At 35.0% G+C, this 12,211-nt stretch overlaps 1 protein-coding gene across 2 annotated transcripts; it reads left to right on the top strand.

Moving 5' to 3' along the window:
• Nucleotides 1-210: 210 nt before the first annotated feature.
• On the top strand, nucleotides 211-7,450 carry IBP2 (insulin-related peptide binding protein). 2 transcript variants are annotated; one of them, XM_028320488.1, is made up of 7 exons: nucleotides 211-303; nucleotides 2,084-2,243; nucleotides 3,989-4,155; nucleotides 4,792-4,954; nucleotides 5,686-5,885; nucleotides 6,682-6,810; nucleotides 7,153-7,450. In XM_028320488.1, exons 2-7 carry the CDS (start codon nucleotides 2,126-2,128, stop codon nucleotides 7,153-7,155), a joined length of 780 nt encoding a protein of 259 aa, XP_028176289.1. In that variant the 5' UTR covers nucleotides 211-303; nucleotides 2,084-2,125; the 3' UTR covers nucleotides 7,156-7,450. The 2 variants fall into 2 exon arrangements, with proteins under 2 accessions (XP_028176289.1, XP_028176288.1); XM_028320487.1 differs by having other exon boundaries at nucleotides 3,986-4,155.
• The last annotated feature ends 4,761 nt before the right edge of the window (nucleotides 7,451-12,211 follow it).

Raw genomic sequence — 12,211 nt, 5'->3', positions numbered from 1 at the left:
TTGTTTAAATTCTTAAACAAACTTACCTTAAGACGTTAATAGATAACATAGCCATTCATAAATTGACGCCTACCTATCCAGAACTTAAAACTTTCTCCCTAAGAACACTTAAAGATTATTATACTAGCATATCATCCCTAAACTAATAACTAATCTAAAGGATCCACGCACACAGAGGCAACTGGGAATTAATGGCCGACTATAAAAGGCCGGTCCACCCTAACGAGAGCACTCAGGTCTGAGACGCGAACCGGGATAGACGTATCAGTGTGTGAAGTGATAGCTCGATCTTACTTTGACAAGGTGAGTTTTTTAAGTGATCGTTTTTAGTGAGTGTGATAGGGAAAAGCGAGAGTTTTTTTTTGGTGATTTTATGTGTGAAATGTCACACGTTTTTTGAAATAAGTGCACGATGTTCATTTTGTTTTATTCAGTTTTTCAATTAAACTTTTTTGGTATAGGTTGATAATAGTCAACATTTTTGCAAGTGGTACAGTTAGCAAATTTTTTGTTGGTTTTTGTTTAAAATAGAGACAAATAATTATTTAACTGAGTGCATGGTTTTTTCCGTTTAGTTTTGTGCCGATATTTTAGTTAAACTTTTTATAACTTTTTGGCCTTGGCCGATAATAAACGAACATTAGTAAGTGGTTTAGTATGCACATTCTTTTTTATTGTCAATGATTATTACTTTTCTTCGCGCGTTAATTGGATCGATAACTGCTAATATTATCTGATGCAACAATTTTATCGATTGTATAAGCGAAATAAATCATTGTTGTATTAATTTTTATCTACGGATTAATTTTCGGTGTGTTAGATTTTATTTTTCATTGCATTGACGTTAAAAAACCTGGCATATTATTTCAAACACAATTGCTAAAATTGAGCTTTTCCAACTTTTTCTTTCATTACTGAACATTTTGGTAGTTTCATTATTTTACTAAACGTTATTTCTGATATAAACACTTTAACGTGGAAATTAGCGTCTGAAAAAGAAAATTTTAAACTAGTTAGTGCTATGAATTTTTGTTCAAAAGTAGTCTCTATTGCGACTGCATAAGACATCACGGTGTTTAATGTGTCGCTACATTAACTATTTACATAATTCAGGAAATACGTGACAATTTAGTAAAATATAAAGTAACATTTCATTCTTGTACTTGGAAGTTTGATAACTCGTCAATATATCTAAGTTTACGAAAATTCAACTTAAAATAAAATAAAGTAGGTACTAAGTATATTCTATGATATGTCTCTATTAAAAAAAGCAAAAGCATTCTTTTATACGACCGACAAAAACAGTGCTTCCTTAAAAGTTTCTTACTAAATAAGTAGGTACTTTTATCCTCAAAAGCTCAAGCAAAAGCTTCGAAATCCATACCACGTGACTGATAAACTTTAACAGGTGGCTTTCCTGTAACTTACGTTGATAAGTTCCGCGATCAGAAGCTTCGAACTAGCTTAGCAAGTTTTGAGCTTTGGAAGCTTCCGCGAAAGCGGAAGTGTGTTTTACAAAGTTCTTTTTCATGATGATATTTATAGATTGATCGACAAGGAAATGTCATACATAATCATAATCATAAGTCGTGATTCGAGTCAATTAGAAATTCGAAAAACTTTATCAACTCTCATAATTATTTTTAATGGTTGATTTAGATAGGTAAAATATCAATATCATACGGTAAAATATTTATTATATTTGCTGGTTTTGGAAAATTGGGGCTTGGATTCAAAATTACATCAATACCTTCTAATTTAAATATTCTCTTGTATTTATATTGAATATTATAAAATAGAAACACGATATTAATAGACAATAATAATAAAGAATACCTTAATGATTTCAAAAAATACCCATTTCATTAAATAAATAACTTTTTACCTTAGATATTATTTTGTCCAACTGAAACCAACCAACTTTTTAAAGACAAAACTCATGTGCCTACTTTTAATCACATATTAATTAATTTTACTTTATTATATTTTTAAAAACAACACCCTATTAATAAAACACTGTTATCAAAATCTTCAAACTATTTAATCTAATAATAACAACTACAAAAATATCTCTCATTTACAGAATACTATTTCGTGCAACCAACGACATCTACCGGCAGACAGCATGATCAACTTAGTTTCGCTACTCGTCGCCGCGGCGCTGGTGTCGCTGCAATGCGGGTTCGAAGCCCACGCACAGATAGAGGGGAAGAATGACTTAGATAACAACTTACAGCCCAATGGTGAGTTAATTATATTATTATATTATTATATTATCACTAGCTTTCCGCCCGCGGCTTCGCCCGCGTGGAATTTTGTCTGTCACAGAAAAACTTTATCGCGCGTGTCCCTATTTCAAAAACCGGGATAAAAACTATCATATGTCCTTTCCCGGGACTCAAACTATCTCTATGCTAAATTTCATCAAAATCGGTTCAGTGGTAGGTATAGGCGTGAAAGAGAGACAGACAGACAGAATTACTTTCGCATGTGTTAACTATGTGTTAACAGCGTATCATTGAATAGTTATATAAATTGTAAAAGTCATCATAAGTAATTATTACTAATTGCAAAGGAAAACCTTTCATTCATTCATCCAAGTTAAGAATGCTCACAAAGATTTAATAATTTATATTAGATTTCGCAAAAACAATATTTCCATTTATGATTTAAATTGTTAATTTGCTAAATCCATTGAAAAGCAAATCCCTTCTTTCATTCATCCCAATTAAAAATATTCACCAAGTCTTTTATTTATGTACCAACCTATATTGGTTTTCGCAAAAAAAGTATTTACATCTACGATCTAAATTGTTGATTTATTAATTAAACCCATTGAAAATTTATTTACACCATGATAAAAATAAGTCTTATTTATAGATTTTTTGGAAAATGTGGAAAACCTTGGGGGAGGCCTTTGCCCAGCAGTGGACGTCGTTTGGCTGAAACGAACGAACGAATAGATTTTTTAACTAAGATTAGTTTACGCTAAAAATAGGTATTTCTATTTACTATCAAAATTGTTAATGTATTAAACCCATAGCAAAAATAAACCCGAACCCTTCATTCAAGTAAAAAAAATCATCATCATCATCATCATCATCATCATCATCAACAGCCCTTTACAGTCCACTGCTGGACTATGAATGAGCCTCCTCCACTATAGTGGAGGGTTTTGCCATAATCCCCACGCATGGCAGGCGGGTTGGAGATCGCAGTTTAAAATATTTATGTTTTTCAGAGGGCGCTGCTGCCCGTTCTTAGTAAAAAAATAGTCGTAAAGAATTGATAACGTTTGCAAGAAAATATTTCCATTTACAATACAGATTATCCATTCAAATTTCCACATATAAGTTGTATTATAGACCAGATGTCTGTACCGATTGACTTACAAATCGTCAATCGAGGGGACATCGATTATAAAGTCAAATCGATCATTCCTGGCTCCTAACTCGTGTATCGAATTATTCAATTTATTCCGCGACAAAAACTTCTTTTTATATGCTCGACATTGTAAAGGGTAATGTGGCATTATATCATTCCGACTTCCTGTATAAAAATGTATAACTTACACTTATTTATGTAGAGTTTGAATAAATAGAAATGGATATAGGATACATTAAACGAAATTGGCTAGCCAATATGCTGTGATGGTTGATCATATCGCCGGCTAAAGGCAGCATAAACCCATCTTCTAATAAGAAAATCAAATCAAATCAATGTCATCACGATTGAGTCAACAAGGGACCTAGAAAAAGTTACAAACGTGTCAGTAGTAATTCTGAAATTGTTCGTCCTGGCAATTTTTTTTTGTAACATTTACTTTTTTTCAGCTCAGTGAAGAGATTTTGAAATGATAAACGGATTACTTTTGGAACTTTGTCTAGGGTTAGAACTCCAGATTAGATAGATTTTTTGATTTGAAATAACTTCATTAATTTCTTGAGATATTTGAAATAACTTGAGACATTATCCTTTGTTCCAGTAGCACCACCACCAAAACGCCGCATCCTCCGTCCCTTCGTGAACATATCGGACCCGCCTCCGAAGTCGGTGAGGGTGGCGCCTGGCACTCGGACGGAGCTGGTCTGCGAGGTGATAGGGAAACCGGCGCCTCATGCGCAGTGGCTGAAGAATGGGCAGCCTTTGGGAGATGTGAGTAGAGTTACTCTTCATTATAATTCCTTACAATATTTTCTGGAGAATACGCAGCTGGTCTGCGATGTTCCGGAGGACAAACTTGGCCTTCACAGTTGGGTTTTTAAGCTGTAGATCCTGGTTACACAGGACTGGAGGTGGGAATAGTCCCGTGGTCTCAGTGGCTGAAAAACGGACAACCACTTGGCGATAAGAAAATACCTGCCTTGGCTAGCATAAAAAAAAAAATAAGAGTAGAGTTAGTCTTCATTATACAAAGTACAGTTAGTTCAATCCCAGTCGATCGCAGCATTGGCAAACTTAAGTGGCAGTGAGCTGGGTTTCTCTTACAGCTTCTCCCTCAGTATACCAATGATCTAATAAAGGTCGCGTGAGGCACTTGGGTGCGGGCAGCGCACGGGCGGACTTTTTGAAAATCCTTGGGGAGGCTTTTGTCCAGCATTTATTACACTACTCAGCAAGAGAGGGCGCTGTTTGCAAACACTATTTTATTTTCATTCACCCTCAACGTAAAAGTAGTCAATCAATACTAAGAAACCCCAAATAGTCCTTTAAAACCAGAAGTTGTCAATCCCGAAATTTCAAAATAAAATAGTACCTAACTAATAACTGATAACATTTTCACAATTCCAGTACGATGAAGTGAATGAGATCTTCAGCATCCACCCTTCGAGCCTGGCCAGGATGACCACCAAAGTGGTGGTGTCCTCAGCAGCCAATGGAGACGAGTATACCTGCGTCGCCACTGCTGGTCTGAAGCAGCAGATGGCTACCTCTACTGTGTATACTGTTGATGGTAATTTGAAACTTATTTTACAGCCGATAGAATATACATTTCTGTTACAACATTGTACATATTACAAGGTGGGAACGAGAAATGAGATAATCTCGTAAAGCCAAGCTGAAAATTTTCCACCAATTTACAGCAGAGTGATAATGCCGCAAATATTCTTAAAGGCGTTTTTAAACAAAGCGTTGTCCTGCCTGGTACCACGTAAAACTTTCTTAACGGAATTTAAATGGACAAAATCACACGTTATTCATGTAGTGTCTTAAAAATAGTTAAATATTGGACACAATACGGGGTGTTAGGTAAATGGGTATATGAGCCGACACTAGCCCATGTTAATATGGTCATATAAATGGTATGGTGAAGTCAGAAAATTGATATCTTAATTTTAATCATTTTTATTTTCATATAAATCAGATTTTATAAAATTTATTTTGTATGAAAATTTAAAAAAATAAAATGAAGTTATCAAATTTCTAACTTCACATTTATAAATGACCATGTTAACATGGGCTAGTGTCGGCTCATATACCCATTTACCTAACACCCTGTAGAGTGTGGTAAAATTTAGACACAAAAGATAGAAACGAATCCTACACCAAGAAATCATATAAACTGTTCAATGTAACCAATGTTGGTTAAATTTTCTCGAATGAAATTCACTCAATACCTTAAGTAAGATAGTTCTCGTCACCTTCTGCAACATTCACAATAACCAACTAAAATTTTATTCTCAGATGATGAAGCCAACATCTTTACCTTAGAAGCTCTCTTCCGCAAGCCCACCAAGCCGGTCATCACGGAGTATTACAACGAGATCTTCCAGGACATCGGCAGCAGTGCTGTATTACCCTGCCGGTACTACAGCGGCAGCAAGGCTCAGGTCTACTGGCTGGACAGCAGGGACGAGCTGATCTATGGCAACTCGAGGATCCGGGTAAGATTCGTTCCTTACTTTCAGCAAAATGACGTCCACTGCTGGACAAAGGCATCCCCCAAGGATTTCCACAATGACCAGTCCTGTGCAGCCCGCATCCAGGTTTGTTCATTCGTTTCAACCAAATGACGTCAACAGCTGAATAAAGGTTTCCCCAAGCATTTCCACAAGGACCGGTCCTGCTCTGTCCGCATCCAGACACTTCTCGCGACCTTCACTAGCTTCGGTCCACCTAGTAGAAGACTTGCCCATACTACGTCTTCCGGCCCGTGGTCGCCACTCGAGAACTATTCTGCTCCAGCGACCATCAGCTCTATGAGCAATGTGCAACAAAAATACAATGACTCAAAATCAATACGAATTTTTCTTGTGACAATAATGACTCCTTAACCCCATTAAATGCATCAGGAAATTCTTACATTTCTTGTAAAGAGCAATTAGGTAAAAATTGAGCTTATTTTCAGCATTTCTGCACAACTGGCAATGATTCTTCAAAGCCCTTATAGACATACCCAGTATTACTTTAACCCTACCACTGCTCCGGGACAATAAATGGACCAGTGCTGGGAAGAAGCAGCGCAAGCAACTACTTCGAAGATGGATCAAGAAACTTGACTTGATCATCTTCTTCACTTCTTCATGTCGTGTCGACAACAAACCTATACAGTGTCAGCCTAAAACTCCGCTACAAGAGTGGCGTTGTCAATAGCATTCATTAAATCTTCGCATGCAGTTGTTTGGGCACGCAGGGCATCCGTTATACTGCGTATTTTAAACATGTTTTCTTCTATTGCAGGTGCTCCCAACCGGCGATCTTCTGGTCACCAACATCAGGTGGGAGGACATGGGCAACTACACTTGTACCGTCAAAAACAAGCACGGGAAAGACACGGTGGCGACCTTCCTTTATCCTGCTAAGAAACAAGTAAGTTTGCTTTGATATTGACAAAATATTATTGCTAGCTAATAGCTCACAAGATAGGGCCCCATAATTGATGTTTACTGTGCGTGGTGTGTATCTTTTCTTAAAGGTTACTTAACCTTTGTTTGCCATCTGTCATCCGCTTTGCACTGAGGGAAGTTGAACCAGAACTTTAAACTCCTCCTACGTTCTTCCGATTAATTTTGTTGCGGGTCCAATGACAGTTTAACTTTCCCTCGGGACAAACTTGACCTTCGATGGTTGGCTGGATACACAGGGAGTTGTAACGGTGGAATACTTTACTGTTTTCTTTACAATAAAATATGTTTTTTTCTTCTTTTTCAGTAAGCGCCTAAATAACGTCTACTACGAAGTTACCCGCCGATGTGACAATTGATGTTCCTATACTTAAGAGTACCTTAACTTAACCACAACTTAAATTATTGTTAGGCTTAAGTTGTTCACCGTTGAATTATATTGTAGCTGCAAAAGTACTATACGTTGTTCTTACAACAGAACAAGAAAAAAATTCCTAAACACACTGGTATGTCAAAATCTATTATAAAAAACCTTGCATTTTACTAAACAGAAATCAAATTGTACAGTTTGTCAATAATGTATTTTAGAAACAATTTTGTATCAACCACGAAAATGAAAAATCTTAATATTTGAGTTGCTACAATGTGACACTATTAGAACCGTTAGCGCCACCTGGCGTAGAAAACTCGCACGTTTACAATATAATTCAATGTACTTACCTATCCGACTGGAAACCACTGTATTTTATTTATTTATATTATAGTACTTAAGTTGTACATTTTATTTTAAGAAACCGCCGACACTGTGCCAATATTTATACTAATACTAGCTTTTGCCCGCGGCTTTACCCGCGCGAAATTTAGTTTGTCACAAATCAAACATCACCCTACAGCGAACAGGGGCGGAGCAGTAAAGAAAAATGTTCCATATTTTTCAAATCATTTTCACGCATACGAAGTCGCGGGCACAGCTAGTTTTTTTAAATCGTCATAATTCATTATTATAATAATATCAATATTGGTTGGACTCATACATCAATATATCATGACGTTATGATCTCTAGTGATTATGAATTTCTAACTGTTTCATTATTATTTGTATTATTAAATCTTGCTTTTTACAGATACTTAGTTATAAGTTTGTTGCAAACATAATATTGGCATATTCCTTAGACAAAAAAAGCCTATGAGAGTTGTGTATATTTTTTCTTTTGGCTTTACATAATAATTTAATAATAGATGAAAATTACTATCACAATGCATTTAATTTTAATTTATTGTAAGTTTATTTCGTATACTGTTGTACTTAAATAATGATTTAAGAATTTATTTTAATTTATTACGCATTGAATTATTAAGTTATATTTTTTATGAAATGAAAATTATATGTGTGTGAATGTTGTATCCATATTACATGGTCTACTGTGATTTGAAATAATAAATGTTTTATTATAGAAGTCTTGATATATACGCATTTTAATTTCAAAATAAAACACATTATACAAGAAAAATAATCTTTTTAAATTTCCATCTAGAAATAAATCTAAATAAAGAGTTACAATTAATTTATTAAACGAATAACTCATTGAAATAACTCGATGGATTTTAATGAAACTTTGGCTGACTACCTACTTATGAATAGCACATAGGCACATTTATTCAGACTATTTTTAACATAATTTAATTGTACTACAAAATTCAAATACATTTAAGCCAATCTTCTTCATGTCGTGTTGATAACAAACCTATACAGCATTGGTTCCTAAACTTTTTTGAGACGCGACCCCTTTCGACCATACAAAAAAATTCTGCGCCCCCTCCTACAGTAACATTATTTATTGGTCGTATCGAGCAGTCTGGAAATCACCCTCAGCGGTCGCAGGTTTTTTATACTTAAGTACACAGATGGCCCGCGCCCCCCTTTAAAGGTCTTTGGGAACCAATGCTATACAGTGTCAGTCCAAAACTCCGCTACAAGAGTAGCGTTGTCATTATCAATTTATGCCAATGGTGGACAACTATAGGTTTATATTTCACTCTGAATAAGATGTACTAATTCTAGGTCAAACTAAAATGAGGTCAAGTACAACCATTGCCTTTAAAAGGTACTAAGTAAAGGACAATATGCTCCCAGACTTATTAATTGTCTATATAAAATATGAATCCCATAATCGAGGGAAAATCCTTGGTTATTTCACACATTTAATAATAATGTTGTCATTTTTATATGCCATAAAATGTGATTAAGTATAAATCCTAATCTGTTAGGTCAAATTTTAAACTTTGTTGTGTCTTGTATGGTAATAGCCATGGTAATAGGTTTAAGGGACTGCATCACCTTGCTGATAAAGTCCCTGATAGTCTGTTAAAAACTTCTAAAGGTTAGCGGCAGATATTTTTTTATGTTTTACAGATCTTGGAATTTTGGCAGTTTAAAACTTTGACAAACGTCAAATATCTGTCAAAGTCCATACAAAAAACACCGGATAATGTTACGGACTACAGTTACGGTCAAAGGTAAACTCTGATTTTTAATTCGACGGAATTTTGACATTTCAGAAGTGTTACCAACATTGAAACATTCCCACTGAGGATGGAGAGCATTTTCACAAATTAAAAAATAATCCTTTCTTGAATTTAAGGTTTCACTTAAAAAACTAAGGTTTAAAAATGTACTGATCATTTCAAAATGATTATTTGAATTTTTATTATCATATTTTAGAAGTTACAAAAAAAATTGGGAAATTATTTTTCTATTACTGGACTCCCTGGCCAATAATCCATGGGTTACAAACCTTTTTTATGAAAATCCTTTTGTTAATAAAATCTTAGCTTCATAAAATAATCAATTTAACAAGATGCCAATTTTATAATCCAAGTTGATTATGATGACGATAATGATGATTGATGATCAATACATATTTTCGTTTATGTTAATATGTTGTTTTACTGTGTTAAAAACACGTTTTTTTCTATTTAATCTCTAAAATGTACATAATAATCAGTGTACATTGTATTCACGAAACAAACAATAGTTCATTCTTGTAAGTTGTAGTTGATGAAATTTCATTTCATATTATTTATTAATAATTCAAAGCAAAAAAGGCTTATTACATCTGAATTGTCAAAAAATGACAGCTGTCAGAATTCCGTCGAATTAAAAATCGGACTATAGGTGGTACCACCCAGCCTAAATGTTGTACCTGTTTTCAATATCAAGCAGTTAACACTAGCGCTAGTAAATAAGATTTCGTACTTTCTATGAGCTGTCAAAATCATGTATATTATTTATTACCACCGGGACCAACGACTTCACTTGTCAATGGCCAACTCAATCAACTTTAAAGTAAGAGAAAATTTAATTTTACAATTCATTGAAAACTAAATCAGTTTTCAGTTATAAATTGATTATTGTATTTTCAACCGACTTCAAAAAAGGAGGAGGTTCTCAATTCGACCCGTATGTTTTTTTTTTTCTATGTTTGTTACGCGATAACTCCGCCAATTATGAACCGATTTGAACAAATCTTTTTTCGGCGTATAGGTAATACCTCAAGGGTGGTCCCATTTAAATTTAATAATAGAAAAAACAACCCCCAGGGTGGAAAATTGGGGATGAACTTTTTTATACGCAATATCTCCGCCGATTATAAATCAATTTGAACGATTATTTTTTTGTTGAATAGGTATTATCAAAAGGGTGGTTTCATGCGAATTTGAAGAAAATATTTCACCCCCAAGGGTGGAAAATTGGGGATGAACTTTTTTATACGCAATATTTTTAATTTTTAGTATTTTTTTGTGTTCACGCATTTGAAGTCGGTTTTATTTTTTTAAAAAGTTAATTATAGATAACTTGAACACACATTATTCTTCGTATCTTAATCTAATTCAGCCACTCATCGCGAAATAACTCTAGAAGTGAGAGCTTAGCAAAGGTTATATTATTATGTTGATTTAATGAATAACATAAGTAAAGGGCCACTCGGCGTAGTAAATGTCGCGTCGACACCGAATCGTAGCGGCGAATGCGCGGCTCGGCATTACATAGGCGGTAGCGGGAGCAAAAATTAATCTTTTAAAGACGTTTTAAAGGTTCGGCCAAACCAACGCGATCACACGCGATCAGCCGGCGTGCAGCGATGGCGACCAGACTTAAATGCATTGATCACCATCGCTGCAAGCCGGCTGATCGCGTGTGATCGCGTTGGTTTGGCTGAACCTTAAGGGGTTAGATGCCGACCGTCCCATTATCGTCACGGATTCAAAAATGGCCATTCATTTTGTTTCATTCGCAAAATACTCAGAAAAAAGTTGTTTAACATTTTCAACTACAAGTTGAACTATTATTTCAAAAATGTAGGCTTTCACTTTTATCTGAGTGTGACTTTGCGAATGGGACCAATGGGACGGTCTGCGTCAAACCCGTTTTGTACCCGACGTTAGACGTCAGTTTGCAAAATCACTGTTCGTTCGCAAGATCTAATTCGAAGGCTACTCCTATCAATATAATCTGGAATTTCCGAATGTCTCTATCTCTCTCATGCAAACGAGATGCCAGTGATAATGACAGTGACAGTTTGTATGAATATATCAAATACGTATGAAGAATTTATGAAACGTCAAAACAAAAATATTGAGAAGAGAATATTGGTATACTCTCTGACAACTAAGCTACGGAAATATTGTTATTGCTTCATGATTAAAATCGCTAGTCGCCTCCGCTTATGAACGGCAAGTTGTCCTAACAGACGTGGGAACTCAATGGCTCCTGATAAGTCTCTAAGACCCCATTTGCATTTCGTGAGAAAAGCTCCAAAATACTGATTAAATGTTTAACGTCACTTATTTGTGCTAATTAAAAACACTTCAGAGCATTTTGTAGCGAATCTAGAGTTTAGCCAAGCTTAATATAATTCTAATATTATCGTAAAATACATCAATAAATTATAAAATTCAACGAACATAAAGAAATATACAAAAGAAATGTGTGAAGTTTAAGAAGTGTTCCCGTTTTGGGGGTCTTTAGATCCTATTTTCAGTGAATTCGGTGAATCTGCAATAGAGAAGAGTCCTTCGATTCATCCACAAGGCCTCTCCCATTTACGATAACTGACAGAAATAAGGGACTACTTTAATGAGTAAACCCACTTAACTACAGGTCCTAATCCTACACATTTTTCCTCAATGAAAAAAGAATTGACAACAATGAGTTTATGTAAGGTGTTTTCGCTAGCGAGTGCGTCAAAAATCTATGAAGATTTTAGTTCTTGTAAATAGCCGCTTGGGGCGCTGCACAATCTGCCATTAATGTAATTTTTTTACGTAGTCTCTAGCAAGCACACCTACCGTCCAGTAAATGTTTA

This window comes from Ostrinia furnacalis, unplaced genomic scaffold, assembly GCF_004193835.3.
Source record: "Ostrinia furnacalis isolate ACB-3 unplaced genomic scaffold, ASM419383v2 OfSCF7389, whole genome shotgun sequence".
In the NCBI taxonomy this organism is placed as follows: Eukaryota; Metazoa; Arthropoda; class Insecta; order Lepidoptera; family Crambidae; genus Ostrinia; species Ostrinia furnacalis.
Note: the sequence above shows the minus strand (reverse complement) of the source record. Positions and strands in the feature narration are given on the sequence as shown.

What these genes read in the sequence shown, in the direction of transcription:
- IBP2 (XM_028320487.1), top strand. Translation starts at nt 2,126, where the DNA reads ATGATCAACTTAGTTTCGCTACTCGTCGCCGCGGCGCTGGTGTCGCTG. An exon ending in TAACAACTTACAGCCCAATG is followed by an intron (nt 2,244 to 3,985) that starts GTGAGTTAATTA and finishes CCTTTGTTCCAG; the next exon opens with TAGCACCACCACCAAAACGC. An exon ending in TACTGTGTATACTGTTGATG is followed by an intron (nt 4,955 to 5,685) that starts GTAATTTGAAAC and finishes TTTTATTCTCAG; the next exon opens with ATGATGAAGCCAACATCTTT.